This window comes from Musa acuminata, chromosome BXJ2-7 (assembly GCF_036884655.1).
Source record: "Musa acuminata AAA Group cultivar baxijiao chromosome BXJ2-7, Cavendish_Baxijiao_AAA, whole genome shotgun sequence".
In the NCBI taxonomy this organism is placed as follows: domain Eukaryota; kingdom Viridiplantae; phylum Streptophyta; class Magnoliopsida; order Zingiberales; family Musaceae; genus Musa; species Musa acuminata.
In genome coordinates this window covers 1,390,667-1,418,540 of record NC_088344.1, presented here as the reverse complement: position 1 = coordinate 1,418,540, position 27,874 = coordinate 1,390,667, and the positions used below count along the sequence as shown (strand labels likewise).

The 27,874-nt window shown below is 37.6% G+C and overlaps 3 protein-coding genes and 1 long non-coding RNA gene across 7 annotated transcripts; 1 reads left to right on the top strand and 3 right to left on the bottom strand.

The window, feature by feature from the left end:
* Positions 1 to 263: 263 nt before the first annotated feature.
* LOC103990896 (uncharacterized) lies at positions 264 to 10,024 on the top strand. Of its 3 annotated transcripts, none has more exons than XM_009410187.3 (13): positions 264 to 426; positions 1,252 to 1,474; positions 3,256 to 3,325; positions 4,133 to 4,329; positions 4,409 to 4,484; positions 4,626 to 4,709; positions 4,785 to 4,864; positions 4,964 to 5,090; positions 7,141 to 7,200; positions 7,647 to 7,697; positions 7,783 to 7,941; positions 8,752 to 8,884; positions 9,565 to 10,024. In XM_009410187.3, the coding sequence occupies exons 2-13, from the start codon at positions 1,302 to 1,304 to the stop codon at positions 9,714 to 9,716; spliced, it is 1,362 nt and encodes a 453-aa protein (XP_009408462.2). In that variant the 5' UTR covers positions 264 to 426; positions 1,252 to 1,301; the 3' UTR covers positions 9,717 to 10,024. The 3 variants fall into 3 exon arrangements, with proteins under 3 accessions (XP_009408462.2, XP_018684995.2, XP_018684994.2); XM_018829450.2 differs by lacking the exon at positions 264 to 426 and adding an exon at positions 433 to 741; XM_018829449.2 differs by lacking the exon at positions 264 to 426 and adding an exon at positions 433 to 1,032.
* Positions 10,025 to 10,854: 830 nt separating this feature from the next.
* LOC135616535 (5-formyltetrahydrofolate cyclo-ligase, mitochondrial-like) lies at positions 10,855 to 18,954 on the bottom strand. Of its 2 annotated transcripts, XM_065115829.1 has the most exons (7): positions 18,615 to 18,954; positions 17,495 to 17,635; positions 15,336 to 15,500; positions 14,521 to 14,562; positions 14,395 to 14,440; positions 11,954 to 12,024; positions 10,855 to 11,180 (listed from the first exon to the last, which is right to left on the bottom strand). In XM_065115829.1, exons 1-7 carry the CDS (start codon positions 18,892 to 18,894, stop codon positions 11,047 to 11,049), a joined length of 879 nt encoding a protein of 292 aa, XP_064971901.1. In that variant the 5' UTR covers positions 18,895 to 18,954; the 3' UTR covers positions 10,855 to 11,046. The 2 variants fall into 2 exon arrangements, with proteins under 2 accessions (XP_064971901.1, XP_064971902.1); XM_065115830.1 differs by lacking the exon at positions 11,954 to 12,024.
* A 1,235-nt stretch (positions 18,955 to 20,189) lies between these two features.
* Positions 20,190 to 22,621, bottom strand: LOC103990898 (uncharacterized). Its single transcript, XR_001979140.2, has 2 exons — positions 21,420 to 22,621; positions 20,190 to 20,678 (listed from the first exon to the last, which is right to left on the bottom strand). It is a non-coding gene; the product is annotated as an uncharacterized LOC103990898 (long non-coding RNA).
* A 435-nt stretch (positions 22,622 to 23,056) lies between these two features.
* LOC135616534 (vesicle-associated membrane protein 721-like) lies at positions 23,057 to 27,618 on the bottom strand. The gene is made up of 5 exons (XM_065115828.1): positions 27,315 to 27,618; positions 24,000 to 24,141; positions 23,786 to 23,906; positions 23,625 to 23,687; positions 23,057 to 23,449 (listed from the first exon to the last, which is right to left on the bottom strand). Exons 1-5 carry the CDS (start codon positions 27,502 to 27,504, stop codon positions 23,306 to 23,308), a joined length of 660 nt encoding a protein of 219 aa, XP_064971900.1. The 5' UTR covers positions 27,505 to 27,618; the 3' UTR covers positions 23,057 to 23,305.
* Between the last annotated feature and the right edge of the window lie 256 nt (positions 27,619 to 27,874).

Genomic DNA, 27,874 nt, shown 5'->3' with positions numbered 1-27,874 from the left:
CGCTATCACCTTCTAAACCCGATTACCATCCAAACTAATCCCAAATCCCACTCGGATGCTTATTTTGTATTCATGCTCTCGATCCGGCTCGAGCGGGTTTCATAGCCCGGCTTAAAAAACCCGACCCGCTGTCATGTCGACGCGTGTACGTACTGATCCCGGAATTGGAAGGTTCGACTAGAACTAGAAATGGACGGGATCCTCGCTTCCGATCGCCGCCAGAAGAAGAAAAGATGGCGCAAATGCGTCTTGAAGTGGTGAAGAACAGAACGATTGAACGCCGGAAAATGGGAGAGGAGGGGATTAAGCCTACGAATTTCCACGCCATCATGTGGAATATCTCCTGCTTGTTTGATTCGATCCTCTATATAAACTGGAGCGACGAGCGCTGGCTTCATCGTCCCAACCCTTGGCCCGATCTAACAGGTATTGTTGCCTCCTCTTCTCCTCCGCAGAAACAGTTGGTGATTCTTTGTGTGCAAATCTTGGTTGCACGATCTGCGATCGACTGCCTTGGTGGTGTTTATCGTGTCTTGTGTCGATTGGTTTGTGAAGTTACCTGGGTTTGATGCTCTGAGTGGATTCCAAGAACTCATTCATTGTCTTGAGTTTTGTTCTTGAGTTTTGTTTATTGACTTTGAATGGCACTTTCTTGAGTCTCATTCGTTGCCTACTGTCTTGCGCGCTATGCACGATGCTGATTTCTATCGACGTGGGCGAATGGTGCTGATTTCACCTGCGGTACCTACTAACATATCCTCTGTGTATAACGTGAATAGGATAGTTAATCTGTGGGTTCTTCAGCTTTGAAGATGTTGAAGTAAATTGATACTAGTGTTATTATCCATTAATTTGATTTCAATTTTTCAAGAACTGCTGCAAAACTTTAGGCAAGACAGGGGTTCCTTGTTTGCCAAAACCTTCTTTACATGTAAAGGAATGTGACATACAGATTAGTAGATAATGCGATTTTTCATCCTTCTGGAGTTTTCTTGATATGGAATGACTGGAGAAATTACTCAAGTCAACAAGGTAAATGATTTCCCTTGAAAAGTCGAATATCAAGGTAGATGATTTTGCCTGCCTTCATACCCTAAATTTCGTTAAAAGGAAGGTAGATGATAGCCTTCCTTGTCTTGTCTTGCTTTATAATGCCATAAAGATTTACTAAATGTAGTCTCTGATGATGAGACTTGCTTATAACTTCAATTCAAGAACCTTCTGTTGACTGATTCTGCTTCCTCTATGCAGGCTACTAAACCAGAGGCATTTTCAAGAAAATTATCGTTTTGTATTTTACAATGGTTCGTCATTTAGTTGGTGACGCGTCATCTGAAGAAGCACAAAATGGGACTCCTGTAGGAAGATTAACTGCACTTTCGTATGGTGCTGGTCACATGCTAAATGATATCACGTCAGCATGTTGGTTTACTTATTTGCTGTTGTTCCTGACGGATATAGGACTAAGTCCAAGGTATAGAGTGTCACTTTTCTGTTTGCTTCATTTTTGGACTTTTTCCTGAAGTGTTTTCCTGGTAAACAAACCTTTTTCTTATTTGTTTTTCACCTATTTTCTCACTTAATTACTTTTATTTTGTATTTCCATGAAGTAAAGATAAGACAGTCTTGCAGTCTCCCATGCAATAGTTGATTGTATAAGAATTGTTTTTTTTTTTTTTACTTTTGTGTGCTTCTTATCTCGTCTTACACAGGAGTTTAAATAGGCGCTCGGGTGAGGCGAGGTGAGGCTTGAGCGCCTCAAACCTCGACCAGACAGTGTGCTTCAGTGAAGCATCACTTGAGCGCTCGCCTGAACTTAGGCGCCAAGCACCTCGAGCGAGTGCTCGATTGAAACGAAGTGTTAGGTTAAACAGTAGCTGAGGTGGTTTGAGTGAACCAACTAAGCTGAATAATGTTACTAAACTTGCGCACGCAGACCCCGCCCCCCCCCCCCCCCCCCCCCCCCCGCGCGACCCCAAACCATAAACTCTACTTCGTGCGCAGCTGCTGCCTTTGCTTCCTCTGCCACTGCTTCCGCTGTCGATACTGACGCACAGGATCGATGCTTCCTCTATCGCCGATGGATGGGTCTGAAAGTCTCGCTTTTGTGTGCAGTTCCCTTCACCACTGTTGCTTTCATGTGCAGCTTCTTCCACCATCGAGGGAGAGGATCGCAGCTTTCTCCGCCACCAATGGATACATATGAAGCTTCCTCCGCCTACTTGTGTGTCTATAGCTTTCGTTGTCGTCGCTATCACCATCCAATGCTTTCTCCATCCCTACTGTTGCCATCCGCAACTTCCTCCACCGCCGCTGTTGTTGTTTAAAGCTTCCTCTACCACTACTACTACTGTTCGCAGCTTCCCCCATCGCTGTCGTTGTCATCGTCGTCTGAAAGTTCCTCTGTTATTGCCACCCTCTCCTTCCCCACTTTCTACCATTAGTGACTATTTCTCCCCTCCAACTATTATTAACAGTAAATTAAATATTGTTAATAGTATGATAGTTCCTATTTAGATTTTAGCATTGCTAATCTTTATTTATTTAATTATATTTTATATTTTTTTATATTTTAATATTTCATAGCATCTCGCTTCACTTGGGCAGGCGTCTAAGCAAGTGTCTAGCGCCTTGGGCATTTTCGAACGTTGGCACCTATCACTTTCTAAATCACTGGTCTTACAATCTTTGATTGTTTAAGATACATTCCAAACAAAATTCATTAATAGTGCATTTCTTAGGCTCCTTGATAGCCCTTGGCTATTCACCGTGATAATATTGACTTTATTGCCTCACGTCACTCTAGCATAATAATTTGGTGATTTTTTTTAATAAGCTTCCATTATTTGTATCTAGAAGAACATACATTTTGATATGAAAGGGGCTTGAAAGTCGGGTTGGGGATGAAGATTTGTCATTATATTAGAAATTGTCATCCAGATTAAGCTAGACTTTCTCTTGTTTTCTTGAGTTGTGTTAACCCCCATCTTTTTTTAGGAGTGGACAGATTACCTTTTATATTAGCTCTAAAGACTAAACAATAGGTGCTTTGCATACATATGCATTTGTTCAATTTTTCCAAGGCTCCTTATTAAGCAATGATCTGTGATTATATAATTCCAGAAATTATTAGGCTCTTTCTGTTGTGCTGTAGATATTCTTTGTGTCCTCTCGGAAATTCTTTTAGAATTTTTTCTGAAAATTGTAAGTATGTAGTTTAGAGTTTGATTTCAACAAATACTTGATTACTTGCAGGGATGCAGCCATTGTCATGCTATCTGGCCAAATTGCTGATGCCTTCGCTACAGTATTTGCTGGAGAACTGGTATAGATGCTTCTTTTGGGAGATCCTTTAATAAATAAATTGAAACATGGTGGATTTGATCCATTAATTAAGACATTAATTTATCTATAGATGCAGCTTTGGTTAGATCCTCCAATCTTTTCTGGCCAAGTTTTTTAATCCTTCTTTTGTTGTATGAACTTATTTATAATTTTGAGCACCATCATTACCTCGGATACTTATCAGTAAATTATGTCACCTCTAGAATATCTGAAGTTGTTGGCCAATTATATCTTCTATTTGCCTCATAACCTATGATAAATATTCATTGGCCATCTACAAGAGATTTATGCGCATAATGATCATCCCTGTTTCTAAACGTTGTTATTGATGTTGAACAAATAGACACAATATCACGAGCGTTTTGACTCTTCATAGATGAGTTAAAACTGAAAACAAACTCATTGCTTGTAAGCTGCTGAACTAATCAAACAAAATTATGAATGGAAATCATTTATCTGAGCAAGTACCTTTGGTGAAAGGGCATTTCAATGATTTTCTGGATATCACTAGTAGCTAAAAATTTAAGCAACTTTTGTGGATATTGAACTTTGATAAGGAAATATCGCTTTTTCTTCCTCATCTTGATTGGTCTGTTGGTTTGCTATATTTGGAGCAAAATCTATTTAAGGCAAGAGTGAATCTTGCTAGAAATCTTGAAGAAAAGAGGTGAAGCAACAACCTTACAAAAGGCTGCTTCCTCTAATATTCTACCTCAAATATCTATTTTGATAAGTTTTAATAGATTATATCCTGTGAATCATTTTCTGAGCATGTTCTACAAATCAGATAGACTGCTTCGGGCACTTCAAACTATGGCATGCTGGAGGATCTTTTCTGGTTGCTGTCTCTTTCTCTTCTGTATTTGGTAGCTGCCTCTTCTGTAAAATCATAGGCAGTAACTCGCCTACACTGCAAACTATTGGTTACAGCATTTTTGCTGCAATTTTCAACGTGGGTTGGGCTGTCACCCAAGTTTCACACATGTAATACTCCATTTATTTATTATTTTTGCAGTTCATATTTGAATATTTATTGATAGGATATTTCTTTTTTTTGTTCAAGGTCCATGGTGAATTGCATCACTCTTGATCCTACAAGCAGAGTTGCACTTGCAAGCTGTCGAAATGCCTTCACAATGGTCATATCCTGTACCTCCCTTGGTTCATACTTAACTTTCTTTTTGCTTCATGCTTTCTCAAGTGTCAAAAGTGTTTAAATCATGATAAGTGGTTTGATGAATGCTAAACTTTATTCATTGTCAATCTGATGGTTATTGAAGGTAGCCAATCTCAGTCTCTATGCAGTTGCTTTATGTGTTTTCAGTGTTTATAATTCCAGAGCCTCTGCTGACATCAAGATTCAGGTATATGTTCACTTTCACAGTCCAAAAATACTCTCTTTTTGTCTCTTTCATCTTATATATCCTTTAATCATTTAGTACCGCTGGATTGCATACTTGTCCATTTTCATTGGATGCTTCTTTGTGGTCTTATTCCTAGTTGGTGTCAAAGAACCACGGTAAGCTATTTATTTGTTGTATGTCATTTTTTATTGTTTTGTTAACATTCAAATCATAGTTCATTTCCATCTGAACCTTTGTACCTTTATTTAATATAGGTTGAAGCAGGAAATCCAATGCAAAAAAATTTCCAGGATCTCATGGGCCCACTGGTTCAAGAAAATACTCTACTATCAAGTTGCACTTGTTTATACACTCACTCGGCTAGTGACAAATGTTTCACAGGTTAACAATTTGAAAATTGTCTTAGAAATTATTGTGAATCTTTATGTGCTTATTTCAGATGAATCAGGCAGCTTAGGATCTAATTGGAATGATTTTCCTTTACTTTCTGAGATGCATCTCCTTGCTTGAGAGTTGAGTACTGTGAATAGAAGGAATAGGAGCAGTAATGACTTAATTTTGTTCTTCTAAAGTTAAATATAGGAGAAGAAGAAATACTACTTCATATTGACCCTCTTTCTAATCTGTGTTTTTGACATGGAAAAATAAGTTAATCAGAAAATAGCAGCATCAATCACATAGGTTAGGTACTGTCTGTCAAAAACCATTTCTGGTCTTAGTTTGTGATTGTTTTAAATTAAATCAAATAATTTGTTGCTTATTTTTAGAATTTTAATGATATTTCAGCCACATATATTGTTTTTTGCTTTATTTTGTTGTCAAACAATAATCTATGTTTTATTTTAAAGTGTATGTCGCTAGGTTTACCCATATTGTTTGTTCTATAGCTCAAAAGTTTGCTGAATCATAGCACAGATTTACTTCTTGTTTAATTTTGTCCACAAAGCTAGGGCGAAATTTTAGAATGACAGTTTTGAGATATAGATTAACAAAAAGAACCGATTGATTTTCAAGATTTGAAATTCTTTCAATTACTTCCTTTAGCTGATATGGCATAGATTATTTTTGAAGGGTAATTCTAAATAATCTCCCAAAACTGGATCAACAATAAATTTTAATTCTATTTATGAGTTCTGTTCCTATAGAACATAATGAAGAAGTTCTTCTCTATTGGTTGATAAGTGTGTTGCCTGAATTTTCATAAATATGTTTATAGCACAAAATTCATCAGTGATCTGATTATGTTGTTACATTCATGCCAAGATATGTACCATTGGGTTGTTTCCTGACAAAGGCATCATTTTCATTCCTGAATTTTTTGGTTGGTCGTTAAAAAATTTCAAATCTGCTCATAGAATTATGGTTTGCAACAAATATAGCACAAATATATATATATATATATATATATATATATATATATATATATATATATATATGTGTGTGTGTGTGTGTGTGTGTGTGTGTGTGTGTGTGTGTGTATGTATGTATGTATGTATTGCTTGAATATACTTAAGTAATTTATAGGCTTATGCTTTACAAGGTACGTATTAGCTTTTAAAGAATTTCTTATTCAAGAAATGAGAAATTGCAAGCTGGACCAAGATCAAATTCATTATGGTAAACCATATTATTTGTATCTGACTGTATCACCCAACCATATTGCAGATTAATTTTTCTTATTTTGTTAATGCACCTCAAAGCAATGTTTTCAGTTTTATCCACTATTGGTGCTATTCCAAAATTAGTACTTTTTTGTAATTATATATAATCCACAATTTCCAATTACTGCACTGTTACATGTTTCCAAATACTATTTTCAGCTTATTCTCTCAATCTTATTTTGACCAACCAAGACATATAATGAATTTTGTCTTTGACCAACCAAGACCTTTATTCATTATATGCCTCTCTAAATAGGTGTTTTGTTTAATTGGAATATACACTGTGGATCCTATGTGAAATTTTCCAAAAGAACTTGCAAAATGTCATATTTAGATCTCAATTTTCTCTGGTTAGTAGTTGTCTCTCACAGTAGTAGGTATGAAGTTGTGGCCTCGAAGTTTTCTCATCAAAGATATGTCTTTTTGTACAATTTGGCATAACCTAAATGTGTGCTCAAATGGCCAATCTATTGTGTTATGTAAATCAGGAAAACATCTAGACCCTATTAGGAAATGATCTGAATTATTCTTTATATTTTGTATCCATCAGTTTTTCATTGTCCACATATTTTATTTTTGTTCTGTTTTTCACTTGATCTATTTCTATTTTTTTATTATTTACTTGCACGTAACATTTACAACCTCAATTATCAAGGATGCATTTGAATTCCAAATAAAGGAATTCATACTTCTATGCCCGAGAATGGTTGGAGAAAAGTTTAACTAGGGCTTTTATTTGGAATTTTAACAATGTTTCTGGGCTTTTTCAGGCACTGCTTGCTTTTTATGTCACTAATGAATTGGGCATGAGCGATTCATCAAAGGCTTTGGTAAGGATTAGAAATTTTCTGGAAATTACTCATTAACTACAACCAAATCTGTGTAGAAAATATATACGTGTACATATTTACTTGTGGTTGAGCTAGAAGCCTACTAAAACTAGGGATATCTAGAAGCCACCTCTGCTAAGCTAATTGTCATTAAATAATTCCAGTCACAAATATTGTGTATATTTTCAAAAAGGTGAATAATTGAGGTTTGGGGTTTGTGAGCTCTACAATTAGTTCTCTCAGACTGCATGGAAGCAAAATTTGAGCTTGGAGTTATTGTTGTTCAAAATTTCCCTTAGAAACTTGTTTGAGAGTATGTTCATAGAACTCTAAGCCGGAAAGCTGACTTATTTCCTTCATGCATTTTTAATTAAAAAAATTTACGTTTTAGGTGGAATCTTTAAGGTGATTGCTTGAATATAATCTCATTTAACTTTCCTTTCCAGGTGCCTGCTATTATCTATATTTGCAGCCTTCTGGTGTCTGTCATTCTGCAGGTTTTACTTGGTTATTCTATAGTGATACCCTGTACGAGTGTAGCATTTCTTGTTTCCAAATAGTTACTCCTTGTCTTTAATGCAGGAGATCAGATGGTCTGGGTGGCGTCTTAAGTTATTCTTTACTGCTGGAGCCATCTTGTGGGTGTTCTCCGGTGCAGGAATATTTGTTCTTCCACCTAGCAAGCACAACTATATATACATACTCTCAATAATTGTTGGTGCTGCTAATGCGTTGATGATGGTATGATAATTAAATCGCATAGCTTTGGAATCCCAGATTTCCCTGTCATGAACTGAATGCAATTTTCGTCATGTTGAACTTATGTCCAGTTAAACTTGATCAATTTATAAAACAAATCTTTCACAATTGTTCTATGACCTACATCTTGTCATGTTCTATTAGAATATCACCCCTATTATGCTATAACCTTTCGTGATGTTCTGTTGCTTTTCTCACATATATTAGAAAGTGACACTCATTCTGTTGCTATCTCCTCCTGCATCCACGGGCACAGTTGCCATTAACCTTTGTTACATTTACAAAGATGTGAGTAGCAACCTATGCTCAAATACATTTACATTGTATACTTAGGGTGAGCAGCTATACTTTTTAATTACTCAGAATTAGTTCTAATGCATTTAATAAAACATTGCACTCTGCCTGACCACATGAATTTAAGTGGAATAATGTACATATGTTGGAATTAGCACATTGATGTTTGTTAGACCTCAGAGAGTCCACATGTTGGTCTTATTATTAAGGATGATGAACTCCCTTGGTTCTCTGTACAATTTTTTTGCTGGAGCAGTTTACTCCTTGATGATAAAATATTTGTCAATCAGCTATTAATTCTTATGTATCTCTATATATTCAACATCTTTTTAAGTTTTCATGGTTCTAGAGCAGCTACCTGTATTTTTCTGAACTTCTTGAACATTGTTGAGATTCAAATGAATTATCTAACAACTGCCTAATCTTAACCATGAACACATCAGGTGACTGTCTAATTTAAATGAATTATTTGTTATTTTGTATTTTTTTCTGAGGCAGGTGACTGGAATTAGCATGGAAAGTACCCTGGTTGGTGAAGATCTAAACGGATGTGCTTTTGTTTATGGATCACTAAGTTTTCTAGATAAATTGTCATGCGGCCTTGCTTTATATGCTCTCGAGTCATATGAAGGTAAAACATCAGTAGGTTTTACATACGCCTTTATGTTAAAATAATGGGTTCATATACCATCATCTATCTTGTTAAAAGATGCCCTAAGTAGGGCTAGAAGTTTAAAGTTACATATGTTTGTTATATGCAAGTAATCATCAGACAATTCATTTTACTTGTTTGCTGCTACACATAATTTTGTTCTGAACTGTGACCATCGTCATGCTTCATTTGGCTTTTATTCCAAATATAAATGCTATCCTAATCAAACTTAACTAGTTTACCCAAACTAATCTAATTCATGATTACTCTTTGTGCTAGTTTGTAATCTTGGATAATTTTGTTTTATCATTTAACAAGGTTTTCTTAAAATATTTTGCTATACTCTTTATCTTATGTTTTTGATTTCACTTGTGATCCTCCCCCGTACCTTAGCAGAATCAACATCGCCCATATAATTATTGCAGAGTGAAAATAGAGAGAAGCATAGATCCAAGAATCAACTTGAATATTGCCCTGCTTAAGTTGGCCTTAGAAAGACTTGCCATTGGGATCAACTCTGATGAATTACTATAGCTCTTTGATATCATAAGCTTATAAATTTCAGATTCATTGTATCGTGCTTAATCTATCAGCAGCTTTTACAACTGCAATCAGCTTGTCAGTAAGATCGCCACCTGACAATAATATTCTCTCTTCAGGTTCATCCGATGTCAGTGTCAATTACTCGATTACAAGATATGGTATCGGAGCAGTTCCTGCTGCTTGTGCTCTTCTTTCTGCTGTCGTCACGTATACGATGAAACTTACGGACTCCTCTTCCATTCCTTTGGTTGAACCTTTGATTGCATAATGCTGGCGAAACCAGAAGTACGGGTGCTGCCTAAATGTTCTCCACAGATTGATACTTCGATTGCTGATAAGGAATAAGAAAAGGAAACCTTATATTTTGTTCAATTATAATAGAGAGTTGAAAGGTTGGAGAAGAGAGATTATTTTAGGACAGCATTCTACTCCGCGTAGAATCTTCCTAATAAACATGATAGATGCATGGGGTGGCCGCTTCTAGCAGGAATAGATGCCTGCAGATGATTGTAATTTAAAAACGTATTTCATTTGTTACTGCACATCGATCATCTATACAGTAAATATTATTTCCAACTTCCAGTAACGATGGGAAGTTGTAGCCGTTCTTTTATCAATGAATTTAACCACAGGGATCGACGGCTTTCTTCTATTCCCTTTTTTCCTAAAAAAAAGCTAGTTTTGTCATTTATTATGTCTTAATTAAAATTATAATCAAGACATAAAAATAATAAATAAAGAATTAATTTTAAGATCCTAATTATGTTTTTTTTTATTATATCTTAATTAAAACTTCTCAGTTGACTATTGTGGTAGTGCGGATGATGAAATTATCGGGGCGACGGTTGGTTGTTGTGATGATGGTCAACGATAACAATGTAATGATTGCCCTTGGCGATATGGATCTGAACATTAACAACTGAGGTAGGGGCAGTGGTCGTTGTAGCAGTGACGATTTGATGGTGGTGGTGGATCTTGAGGATGTCCTTTAAGACGAATAATGTGGAATTTTAGAGGTGGTGCTTGAGGGACTTCTTGCGGGGTGAGGAAGTTGTAGTAGTCCTCCCCCTACAAGAAGTCGTATAAGTCCCTTAATTCCACCTCTAAGACTTCATCCCACCTATCGTAAGGACATCCCCGAGATCTATCACCACCATTATCAAACCATCGTCACACCACCACTCCGACGTCGGTTGCTGATATTTAAATCTATATCGACAAGATCAATTATCACGTTATTCTCACTAATCACCACCACAACAACACCTTGCAACCACCGATGATGTCGTCGTCCACTACCATCATAATAGTCGATTAAGAAATTTTAATTATAACATAATAAAAAAAACATAATTTAGATATTAAAATTACCTTCTTACTCATTGTTTTCATGTCATTCCTACACATCCTATCACGACTGTCAGTTTCATTTTCTCTTCGTCTAAGGGTCCAAAAACTAAATAATGTTCGACATGAAGGAGACCGTAGCATTTTTAGTAAGCTCATGGTACAGAAACTCAACTGGTTCAGAAAGCTAAAATTTTCCATGTATGACGTCCATTAGAAACAGAATGGAATGAACATATCAAGAAATTGTGTTACATCCTCTCCAAAGCAGCAGGACTGATCGGAATCACACCATCTGCTGAAACAACAGCATCAACTGGAACATCTGTCACAGTCGTCGGAATCAAGTCATCATCCACAATTTGCACAGAGTAGGCAAGCGCAACTGCAAGGAGCCAAATTTAGATAAGAAAAGACAGATTATAGGCTTTAATATTTGAGATCCCATAACATTTAATAACTACAAAGAACATTTTCAGTGGGTTATGTTACAGTTCCATGTAATTACACCTCTGATCAATGCCTGTGACAGATGTCATTTAAGTGTTAGCATTTTAACAGGCCTTGTGGGATCTTGTTGGGCATTAATCACTATTAGCACAAGAGGATGCCAATACAACACTTTTTTTTTTTTGATATAATTATAATATCCCATTAGTCCCACATCGGAAGTGGGGAATGTGTATGATTAACTTATAAGGGCCTGATGAGTGTACTACGTTACCTCCCGCTTAAGCATTTTGGTCCGCCGTTGAGGACCAAAATGGAGTTATTGGTCAGTTAGCTCATCAGACCCGGGTCGTGACATTTGGTATCAGAGCCGACCTAGCATTAGGGCAGGGTGAGAGGGCTCGAGTAGGAAAGGACTACCCGTGGATGGAGTCAGAGAACTCATCACGGCGTGGAGCCACCACAGAGTTAATTTCCTCGTCAAGCTAATTGAGTTAGGGATAATGTAATATCTCATTAGTCCCATATCGGAAGTGGGGAATGCGTATGATTAACTTACAAGGGCCTGATGAGTGTACTACGTTACCTCCTGCTTAAGCATTTTGGTCCGTCGTTGAGGATCAAAATGGAGTTATTAGCCAGTTAGCCCATCAGACCCGGTCATGACAATAATGCAATATAAAATCATAGTTGTTGAAAATGATGTACCTCGGAGTGGCTGTTTCCACTTTTGCTGATTGGCAAGCTCTTCATGTTTCTGCAGGAAAACATCATAGTATCTAGCGTGCGCAGCACAGCACTCAAAAGTCAGAATGTGGTTAACAGTATATAAAAAAGATAATATGCAGTTTATATGATATAATTTGGTTGACTTTGTCGTAAATTGTGCACCATGAAAAGAGATATATGGCAGGATTGAATATTAAGTTCACAGTAGGTAACGAGGGGAGGAAGAATATGATTCAATTAAATATTATATTGCAAGAGGATCATGAACCTTAACTTTAGATCTTACGGCAAAAATATTAAGTTACTAGAAATGACCACAAAATATCAGGTTGCCAAGTGCAATATCATTGAAGTAAAATAACAAATAAAATTTCGATGCTATGATCCTTCTAGTAAGCTAGAATGATGCATACTCTTTAGCATGTCTAAACATGTCACCACCGTTAATGAGAAAACTATCCTATTAACTTTGTTGAATCAAACCCACTGACCCAAAATACTTTGGCTAAAGTTAGTAATACCCCTATCAAACTCTTATAAGTAAATCCAAGTATTTGTTGACTTCCAAGGTGGGACTAGATCACGTATTACGATCACCCTCACTTAAGAGTTTGACATCCTTGTCAAGGTAATAGCATAACTCAACCCTAGCTTAGTACACACGAGGCCTAACACACTGGTGGCTCCATATCATGATGTATCCTATGACCCCATCAACAGATAACTTTTTCATACTTAAGACCCTCATCATACCTTAATTCTAGGTTAGTGATTTAGAAAGCACTGGGCACCAAAAGACGTCAAGTTTCCAAAATACCCGAGGCACTAGATGCTCACCCGAGCGAAGCGAGACACTCTAAAATATTAAAATATAAATAATATAATTAAAATAGTATTTAATCTTGAAACCCTAATAATAGTTCTAAATAAATAGAGATTAGGAGTGCTAAAATCTAAATAAGTGCTATTATATGATAACAGTAGTTAACAATCTATTGTTAACAATATTTAATCTACTATTAATAGTAGTTAGAGGGGAGAAAAGAGTCACCAATGGTGAGTAAGTGGAGAAAGAGAGGGCAACGATGACGAAGGAACTTACAGACAACGATGGCGATGGCGAAGGAAACTTCGGACGACAGGAATAACAATGGAGGAAGCTACGGATAGTAGCAACAGCGACGAAGAAAGCTTCGAACAACGATAGTGGCGACGACAACGAAAGCTGCGGATAATGATGTCATGGGCCGAGGAAGCTTAGATGTGTCCATCAGTGGCAAAGGAAGCAACACACATAAGCAGCAGTGACGGAGGAAGCAGCAGAAGCTGCGGATGGCAGTAGTAGCGATGAAGAAAGCTTCGAACGGTGGTAGCGGTAGCGGTAGCGATGAAAGCTGTGGACGATGACGTCATGGGCGGAGGAAGCTTAGATATGTTTGTCGGTGGCAAAGGAAGCTGCACACGAAAGCGACGACGACGGAGGAAGTGGAGGAAGTTGTGAACAGCAACGGAGAAAGCTTCGGACAACGACAACAATGGTGGTGGAAGCTGCGGGCGACAACGTCATGGGCGGAGAAAGCTTCAGATGTGTCCATCGGTGGCGAAAGAAGCTTCGGTCCTCCCACGTCAATGGAAGGAGCTGCACACGAAAGCTGTAGCAACAAAGGAAGCATCGGTCCTATGCGTCGGCGGCGGAGGCAACGACTGTGCTAGGGTTTATGGCTCGGGGTCGTGGGGGTTAGTTTAGTAACATATAGCTTAGTTGGTTTAATCGAACCAACTAGGCTATTGTTCAATCGAACCAGACTTGATAGTCTGGTTTAGTTGCTTTGCTTCAACCAGGCGCTCGCCCGAGACGCTTGGGTTCAAGCGAGCGCCTAGGCGACGCTTCACTAAAGCATGTCGCCTAGTCAATCTTTGAGGTGCTCAAGCCTCGCCTCACCTCACCCAAGCACTTAGGCAAGCGCTCAAGCACCCTATTTAAACCACTGTTCTAGGTATTAGTCAACTACCAATGCCATAATTCTATCTGATGAAATAACTAATACATTAAGGGTTTGAACCACTAGCCAAAAAATGTTTAATCTCAAGTTACGATAGTACACCATAGTCTTACAGATTAATCTAAGTATTTGCTTACTTCTGATGTGGGACTAAAACGGGATGTTATACCATGTCCTAACCAATCTCTCTAATCGCAATATTCTTAACCACAATTCAAGAAGAAGTATTTGATTGCATCTACACTTGATTCAAAAATCCGATATTTCTCGACATGTTGTGCATGCAAAAAAATATTGTGAATCATCACAAGGTAGAACTTAATGCAAAGCACATGAAGTCAAGTTCTATGTAACAAGTTGATTGAATTGAATTGAAAAAGTACATTGTAATAAAGATATGGAACATTTGAACCCTACCCTCCACCACGACCTAGACGTCTTCCGTGTCTGTCAAATGCAAGTCCTGCAAGTCATAATAAAGGATAGGAAAACTCAATTTTTAATTTTTTTTTAAGTTATAGAACATAAATCAAATAGATTTACCAGGTAAAAGGAAGAGGTCAACTGGTTGAGTTGCCAGCATAACTGCAATGGGAAATAATATATATGTCAGATACCGGTTCAAACGAAATAAGGAACCCTGACTATAGCCTTGAATTTCTGATGAACTATGTATTACAATCTTCTACGGTGAAGAAGAGTCTACAAAGTACAAACATAATAGATTACAAGCTAAACTTAGAGATAGGTTGATCATAGGTCAAATAAGAATACAGGTTACTTAGATTCAATTTTAGATAGAGCATTCAAGATGGCATTAAACATTAGCTAGAAGCAATTTAAAAAATAATGAAACTAATAAAGTTAAAAGCGTTTGAGCACAAATTTCCCTCGTTTATCATCTAATTGAAGTGTAGGAATGTCCTCTTAGAAAGTTTACTCATCAATCCAGTCAAACAGAATAAGGATTTCTGCATTTTTTTGAAGCTATTAAACAAGGACTCCAAAGGAAAGGGGCATAGAGAAAATTGGAAAACAGGTAATTGACTGTCATGACATCCCACCAGATAAGCACATAGAGAGGAACCACCGAGGTAAAACAAAAAGGACCTAAACTTAAGGATATGGAGTGTTACTTGGCACGCTAACGTATATACTGATATGATACACTTCCCATGTTATTCACATTGATACATCAATTCTTTAATAGACTTAAAATAGAACACAAACATCTAGCTTATGATAATATAATGTGCAGAAGTTAAATTGCAATTTACAATTCAATAATTCATGATGCACAGATAGCAAGATAACCATGAAATGAGAGGAAGAAAAGCCTTTATTATTAGTAAGTTTACCATCTTCACGTTCATTCTGATCAGCATCAACAGGAGAAGGTTCCAGTATATCCATTGAATTTGCTACTAGATCTTCAATATTTGAGATTCTGAGCATCCTCATATGGCTGTTCTTATCTTCAACCCTTGGAACATATAGCATTTTCTTTACCTGCATGCCATGTTCTTGACTTGAAAATGAACAGTAAGCATACGTGTAGGATGAAACCATGAGTTAACAGATAGTCATCAAATCATGATGCCTATAAAATTTATAGGAGATTCACTGAACAGTTTGCGACAGTATTTTGTCATCTTCAACACAATCATGTTTTTGTTTTTATATGACTCTTTCGTCATATGAAATAAAATTTTGTCACAATTTGATCTCCCAAGATATGCATCAATGCTTATAACCAAATTCAATATCACCTCAGTAAAACATGTAAAACTAGCAGTAAAACATTCCATGATACCCTCAGCATCATGACAAACAGGCCATGGTTCAAGAAAAAGTGTGATTCAACTGTAACAGTCATCTAGCTTCCAATACTCTTTTCACTTGTCAAGACTAATGTAATCATGGTGGAATCATAGTGTTGCATAAAGCAGTAGAAACCTTTGCTCAGAAAAACACCTAAATACATCAGAAGTTCATTCTAGACATTCTACATAATTATCTTCTGGAAATATAACAATCATATCTAAAAAAATCACTTACAAAGCAATTTGTTAGAAACCTGCTTTCTAAACCACAGAAATGCACACATAATTTCTATATATGTGTTTGTATATGTGCATGAAAACATCATTTTTGTGTGTAACAACCTTAGTTGCGAGAGTTGAACCTAGGTACTTACTGGATCATGGTTGATCGAGTGAACATCAGTGCATAAGATTTATAAGTAGTTGCCATCCCTAGTATTACAAATGCATCTTAAGAAAGAGGGAGAAAAAAAAGAGGGGAAGTGGTGACGGGCAAGAAGGAAAGGTGTGGAGTCAAAGGAGAATATGAGAAGTCCACATGTACCTGGACTCCACTGTTACGGATGACGGGAGATACCAAATTATTCAAGACTTAGAATCCCATGTATATCCCTTTCAGTTACTCTTATAGTCTCCTTGCAATAATCACATATCAACCAATCCATCGACTAGAATAACAGAGGAAAAAGGAAAAGAGAAGTGAAGAGAAGAAAAAGAGGAGGAGAAGATATGAAAATAAGATATAAAGAAATAAAACAATATATACTTAAAATGGTTTTTAGAATAGTTATGTTTCCTTATATACTATATAGAAATACAAGTTATTAGTATATATCAAAAGCACTAAACACTATAAGGCACCAAAATACTTTTTTCCCAAGGTGCTAGGTGCTCGTATGAACAAATGAAATTGCTTACCCTACAAAAATTATAGAAATATATTTAAGGACAAAATTAATGATTAAACAATAACTTCAGTTGAAACATAAGTTCTATATCACTACATATACAAAACGATCACCATTAATTAGATGTCTAGCGATTATTTAATTAGTTGATATATAAATAACAAAACAATAAAAAGTCAAACATCAATCAATCTAAGAGCGCTAATGATCATCAAATTCGACCACATCATCGTCAACATCATTAGTGTTCACATCATCACAGGCATCTCTCGGACCCTTTTTTTTATTTCGTCATAACAAATCTTCTCCTCTTCGGCATTTAGTATCCTTAAACTTGATGCTTTTGCACTTGTCTTCAGTCTTGCTTACTGCATAATATTGATTCTTACTTGGTACTTCCTACCTAAATATTATATCTATATCATGCCACTTAGTTACACCTGCATTGGCACTCGTTGGCACTTCTGGTAACATAGGTTTTAGTTTGCAATATAATCACAGAGATAAGGATTGAGGTAGAGCATTTAAATATGCACCACATAATTAGTACAAGAGAGAACATAAGATCATGATATGAAGCATCTTAATGTGATCACCTTGTTATAAAGAATTCACAGAACTAATGTAATAGACATGATCAGGTGTAGCAAAAATGTCAGGGTTTATTCATCTGGTTCAAAGCCATTCAATTATCATCAAATAAATAATTATCACAAGAAAAGAAACCAAAAAACTAAAACGAGTTATTAAAATTAATACATAGGAAAAAGTGATAGAGAAAAATACCAGCATCAGAGTTCTTTAAAACTTCTGCCACAATTTTTGATGTATCAACTTCACGTAGTGCCTCACAACTTATATAAGCACATAATCCTTTACTAGACTTGAACCAAGGTGAATTTAGTACAAGATTTTGAATTGCCACATCTGAGACAAAGTAAAACTGCTGTGATATCCAAAGAAATAAACAGGAGGTAAATTCTGACAAGGAAAAATGTGAAAGGAGAACTGCGACTCAGAATCTCAAATTGAGCAAGTAATGTCTTATGCAACTTCTAGAGAAGTAGCTGAAAAAAGATTAGGAACCACTAAACAAGTTTCCACAATGGATAGATGGACAGGAACTAGCAGAAACTAATCAATTACCAGAACAATAGATGAAGTCTGTGGAGAAGAGAGAAACCTAGCACATGTTTTTTTGTCAAAATTAAGAAGCTTTTAGGATCCTTAAGTAAGCAAGGAGATGTCTTATATAAGTTGTCTTATTCAGCAGCAATTCAAGAACAGTACGTATAACAATATCGAAATTCTTCGATTCCTAATTGGTTTTATGGAAACCTGGCACTAGATGCTAGTAACAAGTATTTGGTTTGGTAAAACTTCTTTTGCTATTTGTTCACTGTGAAATAAAAAGCTCACTTAAGTAACCCACTTAAGTAACCTGTAAATCAAAAACTTCGAACGACCATCTTAGAATCTAAAGGTTTGGTGCTAAGTAGGATTAACCTTAAGTTTACAACACAACAAATGTGTACTTATTCAAGCAGATGCAACTTCAATCCCACCGGCTACGACAACGAACTTCAAACTAATGATTACACGTTTCAGATATAAGAAAACAGTCGAAAATTTGGAAACAAAAAAGCACACACAATAAGACGCTTAGATAAAAATACAAACACATGGCGGTCGTGATGCGAACCATCATAATGACGACAACCAACCAAGAATCACCAGAATGGAACCTCGAGGACGAAGATCCAACACAGAATCTAAAGAATATTTGAAGACCCGAAGGCCGGGACGAAGTACTATCGGGGCGTCTCCTCGTGATGGCAGGAAAAGAGATGACCCAATTTCGAACCTAATGAATTGTAAACGCGGAAGAGGAAGGAAAAAAGGGTACCTTCTTGCTCTCGCTGAGCGGGAGGGAAGATCTTGAGCGCTCTCCGGATCTGGGACCGGAGGGTGCGCTTCTTCTGCAACACGGCGGTGGCCTCGGCCATGGCGACGGCTGCGGGGGGACCGGAGGGGCCGGCGACGAAACGGAGTGGAACGGCGCAGGAGGGGAGAAAGGCGGGGTGTGGGTGGTGGGTCGTCAAGAAAGAGGCCACCTTCTTTACTAGTACGCCGCCGCGATCTGCTCTCATGAGTCGCAAGCGGCGCGCGTCGATGATGCGTATCATGTGGTCCGGCAAATGCCCGAGAGAACCGACATATAAACCGGACCGAAACGGCCCAATACTGTCTTGGAAATCTTTTTCAGGTTTGATGTGATCTCTTAGAATCTGAAAGATGGGCTCTCAAAATTTAAAGGAATCATTTCTTACAATCAGCTTTTAGTTTTTATTGTAGATGAATCATCACAACTTAGATTATGAAAAATGCAGGCTCCAAAGTTCCCATCTTGAAAATAATTGAAATCGATCCTTGAGAATAAGAGATTGAGTGAACCTAACATTTCTTCGCCAAGAAAATCTAGAATTCTCATGAGAAAATTTGAGGAATATAGTAATGCATTTTGCATCATGTTGTCTGTATAACTAAGGCCACAACACTATCAACAATCTTCAATGACCTATCTGATGGTTGGTATTGCATATGGTCTGCAGGCATAATAATTCTCATGGTACAAGAACAAACAACATCCATTAAAGACCTAGATTGTTGTGTGAAAATACGTATTATCTTACGAAAATTAGATTTCTCTCCGCATTATGTAAAAACTATTGCTGCCACAAAAATTTCAAGTTATGCACTCTACAACAGATAAAGTTCATAAGAAGTCTCTCTATGAGTTGAAGTTGCCTCCTTACAGTGGCACAATCAGTTTGATATTTTTATGGTCAAGTATGCATTCTGTACTGTTTGAGTTTGGAGATGGAATTGTTGTACAGACTTTGTATGTTGATAATATGCTCACTGGTTGTATGACATGTGTGAGACTCATCAGCTAAAACCCCTTATTTGATCTCATCAAAGATGTGATAGAATTTATTCATCTTTTTGGTACAACATCAGCAATAAGAGCTTGCTCTGCAATATCTGACCCAAATTTCTTCTCAACTTAATATATGTACCTTTGCAAGAGGCATTATGATCAGCTATCAAATATAGACATGAAGAATGAATATGAATACATCTGATTCATGGTAGAAATGTTGATGCAAAGAGTGTTATTAGAGCATAGAGAGGCTTGGTGACAAGGAGAGCATCATCTGGCACTGTCCCTGACAGTGCTTGGTCTCTGCTGCTTTCAAGCTGTCCTTCAATTCGTTCAACTCAAAATACTGCAAGAAAAGAAGCAAGGAAAAGGGAAAGGGAAAAGGAAGTCATGACAATGGCTCTTTACTTCTTTCTCTTTTTCTATCTTTGGATTACTCTATTGTTCATAAGCTGATTGCTACCAAAGTACATATATTCCCATGCATCCTTGGTGAACACAAAACAGCAATGCCAAAGTGAGTGATAGAGACACATCAAAGAAAAGTAGAGTTGGCATTAGAACAAATCCAAAGGCTCTTTAGTTGTTAGAGCTGCTTACAAGGAGACAAGGAAACAAGAAAACCAGACTGTTAGCTTCAATTGAATGCATTTGTTACAGGTCATGTTGTTTCTTCCATTTCATTCTCTCTTTCTACCTCTCACTCTCAGAATAAAGGAGGTCAGTAAAGCAACAGCGAAAGGTCTTCCCATGTTTGTCAAGAATCTTGAGTGGGTATTTTGTGTTGGTGAAGCTTGCACTCTTTAAACACCCCACCACCTTCAAAATCTCCATAAAGAACAGCACTTTGGCAAAAGCAAGGATATCATGGCTAGTGTTCTGGGAGTGTTTAAAGATGACACATTTGTTAGATGCATTTAAGATGAGATCCATATAAATCCTGTAATCCATCTTCCAAGCGAAGAAAGCTTGCATGCCTCTGGTCCTCATGCTCTTCCTGGAGGTCTTCCTGACTTCCCACTTCTCCTGAAAACCACATGCAAAGAATGGTGGTGAGACATGGACAACACTGTGGAGGCAATCATTAGACTCAGGTGCACCCATCAACCATCACCAATTTGATTTTGTAGTAATGATCAGGTGTGGATAGTGCTTGGTGTTTCCCTAATGGGACCCACCCAGTTCATGCTGCATGATGATTGATATCTGCATGCAGGGGGGGCTAATCATTATCTACTTGTCTGCTCAATCATAACAATGAGATGAGCACAGGTTATGTACGAAGTGTGCACGAACACTGAAGGCCCTCTACATGTGTGCCATGTCTATGTTTCTTAGTTTCATTTTGGGGCTCAGTACTCTTTCTAAACTGAGCTTAGTTCTTCATTTCTGTGCAAATTATATGGTTTGGCTTATACTTTCAAAGTAGTGGCAAGTTCTAAAGGACAGTGATGAGCTAAATCCCCCATCATTTCATCAAAAGAAGGAAGGATGGAAGAATGTGGGGGGTTTAAATGCACAAAATCAACAGAAGTCATTTTTTCCCAACCCTCTTACTTGTGATGAACAGGCTAATGGCAACATGAATTTGATTTCCTCATGCATGTCATAAATATTAATCCTATTAACCAAGCTAGATAAAACTTCATGGACAAAAATATCTGAAGCTCAAGAACCAAAAATTCAACATTCTATTAAGTCAAGCAGTAGGGAAGGAGATCAACATCAGAGATGACCAAGAACAAGTATAGCACAACACACAAGTACCTGTTGTGTATCGGATCAGGTCCATTAGGCACTCTTCTCTTGCTACTATAGAAAGGATCCAGCTTCATGTGGTGTAATGGCCAAGCCATTGGTGAAGGCACAGTAGGAGCAGCCACTGGTGGTGCAATAATTCTTGTTGCTGCACCAGGTTTTGCCATGGAAACCAGGAGACCGATGCAGAACAAGCATGCCAGGCCACCGAACAAGGCCCTCATCTCCTGCTCTTCCTTGGTGACTCCCCCGGATCAAGGCAATGGAGAGGAGCTTGGTTTCTGCCAATTCTTATACTGGGTGTTCTCCTTTTCCTTTTGAATCTTGTACTTAACCTTTGGAGTTTGGGGGCGATTCTCGCTTTTGTAGGACTGTCAAGGCGGAAGAGGAATAAAAGCAAGCAGGTTGCGAACGTGAAGTGTTGATTCGAACTCCCTGGGTTTGGGACCATAGAGGCCCACCCCCCACTGCTGCACTTTGATGTCTACATTCCTTCTCGAAATCGGTTCCTGCGTTCATGACAGTCGTGGCCGCGAAGCAGTGTCTTTCAAGTACAGGATTCCATCAGCACCTCCAAACAAGCACGAGAGATGCGAATCGAAAGGACCGAAGAGTCGCGATCGATCGGAGTCCGCACATTGGAGCTGTCCTGATCCAACAAAACATGTACCGCAAAACAATTAGTTAAGGATGGCCTGTCAGATGACAAAACCCAAGCTGTCCTTGCTGTTCATGTTGCAGAGAGAAGTGACCTGACAAGGAGACAAGCAATCGAGGATGACACCGAAGCAGAAGCTGTTTGTAGGACAGCAGCATTGGCTGACAAAAAGGACGAGGCATTGTTCCAGCTGCAGCAGCAAGTAAACTAAATCGTGATGGCCAATGGGAGAATCTGGAGATATCACTGCCCATATCTGGTGACCAGCAGCCCCCCTCTCTCTCTCTCTCTCTCGCTCTCTCTCTCTCTCCCTCTGTGCAGGAACTCGGTATGAAGAGACTCTGCAACGCACACAGACTGCTTTGCATGACAGAGCTTGTGCATAGTCCAACCTTGTTGCGTGCTGGTTTCCCTGTCACCAAACCTGGCAACCACCAGACTGCAAGCTTCAGTGGTAATCCGACGGGAAATTTCCATTCCCTCTTCGGTGTTATAGGAATCTTCGTTTTGGACTAGCGACAGACCCTGCACGGATTTTAACGCAGCTGTCCTCTCTCTCTCCCATATATATATATATATATATATATATATATATATATATATATATATATATATATATATATATATATATATATATATATATATATATATTAATGATTAAAATGAAATATAGCATCATTTTGGAAGGAAAGCATCAAACATTTTACAAATTCATGTCATTTATTGAAGAAAAAAGAACAATACGAGGTTGGTTTGGTGTAGGAAGCTTTAATATGATTTGGAATAACATAACTAATAATTCAAACATTACCCTTTTTGACATTCTGGCAGGATTTCCATCTTGTTTCAAACCCTAGAGATGTTATCTTTACCACCAAATACCAATTTAGACACAGGAACCTAACCAGTGTGTGACAATTAATATTTCCCGTTCAAACATTTTCAAAGCGAAATGACACAACAAAATGATGTTCGGCTATACTCGATATGGAGATCCAAAGTTCATTTGAGCTACACCTATGGCGAAAAATGTTTTAAGGCTATACACACATATAATCAACATACGAAGTTAACATATTCATCAGGCAAACATAACACAACAATAATACCCTTTTGTATAGGGTGAACACCGATCCACAAATCATCAACAAACAAGTTCTGTAAAAGATATCTCTGTGCTGAAAAGCAACAGTCATGTATAGAAGGGGTTGCACCCGTGGCAGTATATCCATCCAAATCAGCATTTGAAGCCATGGCAAACTGACAAGATTATGATGAGGATAAGTGCAATGATAATTGCCAAGACAATCAGCTTTATCTTCATGTTCTGAAACCACATCTTCCTCCTCATCTGTGTCCCTTGCTGCCTGAAATCTTGTGCCTGAAATCCAAAAGAGTTATTTACACAACTTAGAACCTAGCATATGTTGAAATGCAAAAAATCAAGTTCATACTTTGACAAAAATGTCTCCGGTAGGAAATATACAGATGCGAATTCAATCAGATAATATGTCTGGGGCAAGAACCAAATGCGACCTGGTAATGTGTTTGCATACCTGAGAGTGAAGGCTTTCTGTTTTGTCAACAAGCAGCTCAATCTTCTCCCCACGATCAAGAACCTAAAACAACAAGATTCATTGTTATCTCCAATTGCATAGACAACACTAGATTTGGGAATTGAAAAAAAAACATTATATAAAAGAGAAAAATATAGAACCTTCTCGATGTTTTCCATCATGACTCCTTTGACCTCTGAAACCTGAGCTTTCACCTTGGCCAGCCTGCTTATCTCCTCGGGGTGGTCTACACAGTACTGCATGTGCTCTTTAAGCTTAGACCTTGATTTAGAACAAATAGTTTGATCAGTCAGTAATTTTGCTCAACACACAAAAAACTGTTAAACTTTTAATGGACACGGAGAAAATATTCACCCAAACTCTCGGTTGAGGCTGTTGGCCACAGCTGTTGCAGCTTTACCTCCTCCATATCTTTTGTTGAAGTCCTCCTTGATCCTATCGAGGAAGGCAATTGGAATTTGTCTGCCAACTGCCTCAACAGCAACAACACAGTATGCTGCACAATTCATGGCTCACTTCAGCACTTGGGTTAGATTTCAAGGTTCATTTATGTTTGATATGCCACAAGAATAGAACAGAACACGAGACAAAACTCGATATAGGCAGCACAAGAGGAAAAAAATAGGATTACATTCCATTTAACCAACTAAAAGGATGCTCATCTTCAAGGTTGCTTTGGGCAGTCAATCAGGATGACTCCAATGATGTTACAACACCCTATTCAGCATGTGACATGGCTTATTTGGGCCCTGGAAGTAATATGGCTAATATAGACATCATAGTGCTGAAATTGGGAAGTCAAGGACTCTTACATTGTCTTACAGAGGAGAATCTCCTATTTCGAGTAGAGGACATTTAGTATGCAACCGTACATCAACTTGGAAAGACCAGAAGGCTCCTAAATTGATTAGGATGAAAGGAGCAAACCCACCATGTGAAACAACCCTTAAACAATCAGAACTTGAGTAGAAACCAAAAAGCACCAGTACAGCATTATAAAAGTATGATACTGTAGCAGTTACGTTATGGACATAGATAGCAGGTTTTTGTAACTTTATAAAGTTCTCTCTCCTAAGATGGACTACAGGAGCAACCTATTAGGAATGGGCTACAGGAGAAAACTAACCACATAAAAACTAGTCCTAAGATGGTTACTATAGCAGGCTAATGTGGCACTATAAAAGTTTTTTCTCTTCATGTTCGCACAGAAACAATAGCACTCCTGCTTTATATTTATTCAAAACATCTAAGTATACCCACAAAAACCAAATAAAAATTTCACTCATATACAAACAGAAAAAATATAAAATCCCTGCCTTGACTTCTTCAAAAAATTAAAGCTGCACCAAAAATTTCATAAAACTTGTTCTCCTCGTGCTTTAAGAAAGAGTATCTAGCTTGCTTTTGAAAAACTGACTAACAGAAAGCACACCAAAAAGTTTCAGTTTAAAGCATTATTGATTTATCCTAAATGAATATTGCACCCATATTAAATGAAGATCATTGGAGAAATTTATTTGACTCACATCATCCATGGATTTCCTTGGTAACATGCCAAAAGAATATATTAATAATAACATTTCAAATATATACAGAGTACAGAAAATTACCAACGGAGTAAATGAAAATTTTATCGACATTTTTCAAAGGACAACTATGAACTGCAGACAAAAGCCATATGATTCATTTATCAAACAGATTTTAATCTACCTCAGCCCGACATGAGGCTGCTTCAAATAATAATTGGCATAAGTGAATAGAATAAAAAAGATAACACCTTAGCTGATCCTAGTTCTTCTAATCTAATTTTCTTTTATTTTTTTTTCCTTTTTTTATAAATTTCTTGCAAACAAGTTGTATAGATGTGCTAAATTTCTTTTTGGCAAAATTCCATGACTATCTCTTCACAATTTATCTCCACAGACATTGTATGACCAGTTACAAAACAGAGCACTGATTTAGTTAAAGAATATGCAAAACTGTAATTTCAGAGAGCATGAATCACACATGTACAAAAAACTAACTGTGAAGTGAAAGAACCTATTACTTGTGTAGCAAAGGGGGAAAAGTACATGTAGAATGAAGTCCCTAGAGCAAATAAGATCTTAATCCAATTCAAGCTGCATATTCTACTATAGTTATTGTGTTTGTAGAATTAAAATTTCCAAAATTCTGGACTTTCTAAAAAGCATCAGGCAACTTGAAGTTACAAGGCTACATAATCATCCAGGATATACTATCATTTGATAACCAATTTTTGTCCTCAAACAGAAAGCTCTTTAAAAGACATTAATGGGTTTCAGTATATATACCAACCTGCACGCTTGGTAATTATTAAGTCAAATGAATATACCTAGGTTTTTAACAACAAATAATTCTATAATGTTGAATGTCACCAAAAAAACTCCACCTCGTATATACCAACCAATGACAAATGCATGGGCACATTGCAATGAACAACAATTGCATGGGCAAAGTGTAGTTAGGTTTAGCACAAACATGGGCTAGTACAATAGCTTGAATACTCCTAAACCAAATTACCTCCAACAGAGTAAGCAAACTTACTAAAAAGAAAAACACAAACCCCTCACACATGGCAGAGAAATTAATAAATTTGTGACAGAAATTTGAGGAAGAATTTAGTCATCAAAGGAGAAATTTCCCAAAGGAGTGTTCCTTATCACCTAAGTGTACTAAAGCAGATCAATCGGAATCAAAAAGTAAAGCCTTATGTAATGCATACAGACATGATCAACTACAACTATCAACGTGTTATTAATCAGAACAAAAAATTGTTTTGAGTCCAAATGTCAAACTAATGTCAAAACTACTTTACATCCTGAATTTTGAGCAACAGGGACTAATGTGAAGACTAAAAGTGATTTCACAGGTGGTCAGACGCAAAATAAGGATATCCGAGAGCTTTAAAATGTAAAACAGTAGAAGTAGATCCAGATTCATACCAACATAGCGACTATTAACTATTTAAATTCTCGGGACAAAACATATTGAACATTAACATTTCAGAGATACGGTGTTATCACTGACAGAGAGAAAGAGGAAACCCAAAAATCAAGAACTCAAAAAAAGGAATCTGAACAAGAATACCTTATATGCTACTAAACCGTTTCAATATAAGAAGAACATTATGTACAGTAAATGTGTCACTATTTTACTTTCGTAGTGATCCTCTAATTGCCATCAAATCTCTCTGTAGTAGATCTAGCCCATCAAAATCAATAAGAATGAGAAAAAAAGAGCTGGCTCCGGGGACTCGGCCTTCCAATCAAATAAACTTGCCGATTATATGAAGAAAAGGGAAAAAAAAACTTATGCTCATCTAGCTCGTTAGATCTTAAGATATATTCAGCCCTTTTCGTAGTCTTGACCTTCACGAACTGAATAAATCCATGATATCATGTCGACTGACCACAACTAGCAATCAGATCAACAAGAACTGCATCAGAAAACCATGATCCATCCGAAGTTGACTAGGGAACGGAAACCTACCCACGTAAACCCAAATATTCAACATAATATTCAAGGAAAAACTGATTTTCTCAACAAACCAATCAGAAGAACCGCCTTTAACCGGATCAAATCGAAAAACCGAATTAGATCGAACAAGACCGAGACAGAAGCAGGAAGCGATCGAGTCGAGAGGCTCACTGTATCCATCCTCGACGAGGTAATTGAAGGTATGTCCGTCGCAGTTATAGGTGAACCGATTATTGCTGGAGGGAAGCTTCTGAAGGCACTGGGCGGCGATGCTAGTGAAGTTCCCCTGGAACTCCGTGTACTCCGCCAGGATCACAGTGCCTCGGGCCACGAAGCTGTAGATCAACGACTGCTGCCCCATTTCCAATCTATCTCGATCCCCACAAACTCTAACCCTTGATCGATCGGAGAGCCGCGGTGGCGATCTCGGCGATGGGGAAGAAGGAAGCTGGGTTCTTCTTTCCTTCCCAGCACGAAAGATAGCAACACTTATACCAAACCCTCCTCCTGCTCTTGTCGCAGTATAAAATACTAATTTAGGAACACTAGGGGGGTCTTTTCGCATAAGCTGAAGGTTTTATTGCCCACGTCCATTATTCATTATCACCCTCTATCGATAATTATTTTCAGAACTGCCATGATCGACCGACAAATACTATGCAGCGGCCGGACATATATAAGGTTAAACTCGTGATTTTGACAAAGGATAGTGGCTTTTTAGTTGGGTAGTA

What these genes read in the sequence shown, in the direction of transcription:
- LOC103990896 (XM_009410187.3), top strand. Translation starts at nt 1,302, where the DNA reads ATGGTTCGTCATTTAGTTGGTGACGCGTCATCTGAAGAAGCACAAAAT. An exon ending in GCGATTCATCAAAGGCTTTG is followed by an intron (nt 7,201 to 7,646) that starts GTAAGGATTAGA and finishes TTTCCTTTCCAG; the next exon opens with GTGCCTGCTATTATCTATAT. An exon ending in CTGCTAATGCGTTGATGATG is followed by an intron (nt 7,942 to 8,751) that starts GTATGATAATTA and finishes TTTCTGAGGCAG; the next exon opens with GTGACTGGAATTAGCATGGA.
- LOC135616534 (XM_065115828.1), bottom strand. Translation starts at nt 27,504, where the DNA reads ATGGGGCAGCAGTCGTTGATCTACAGCTTCGTGGCCCGAGGCACTGTG. An exon ending in TGATGGAAAACATCGAGAAG is followed by an intron (nt 23,688 to 23,785) that starts GTTCTATATTTT and finishes TTGTTGTTTTAG; the next exon opens with GTTCTTGATCGTGGGGAGAA. An exon ending in CAGAAAGCCTTCACTCTCAG is followed by an intron (nt 23,450 to 23,624) that starts GTATGCAAACAC and finishes TTTGGATTTCAG; the next exon opens with GCACAAGATTTCAGGCAGCA.
- LOC135616535 (XM_065115829.1), bottom strand. Translation starts at nt 18,894, where the DNA reads ATGATACGCATCATCGACGCGCGCCGCTTGCGACTCATGAGAGCAGAT. An exon ending in CGCTCAGCGAGAGCAAGAAG is followed by an intron (nt 17,636 to 18,614) that starts GTACCCTTTTTT and finishes ACTTTGTCTCAG; the next exon opens with ATGTGGCAATTCAAAATCTT. An exon ending in TGACCTCTTCCTTTTACCTG is followed by an intron (nt 14,441 to 14,520) that starts GTAAATCTATTT and finishes TATGACTTGCAG; the next exon opens with GACTTGCATTTGACAGACAC.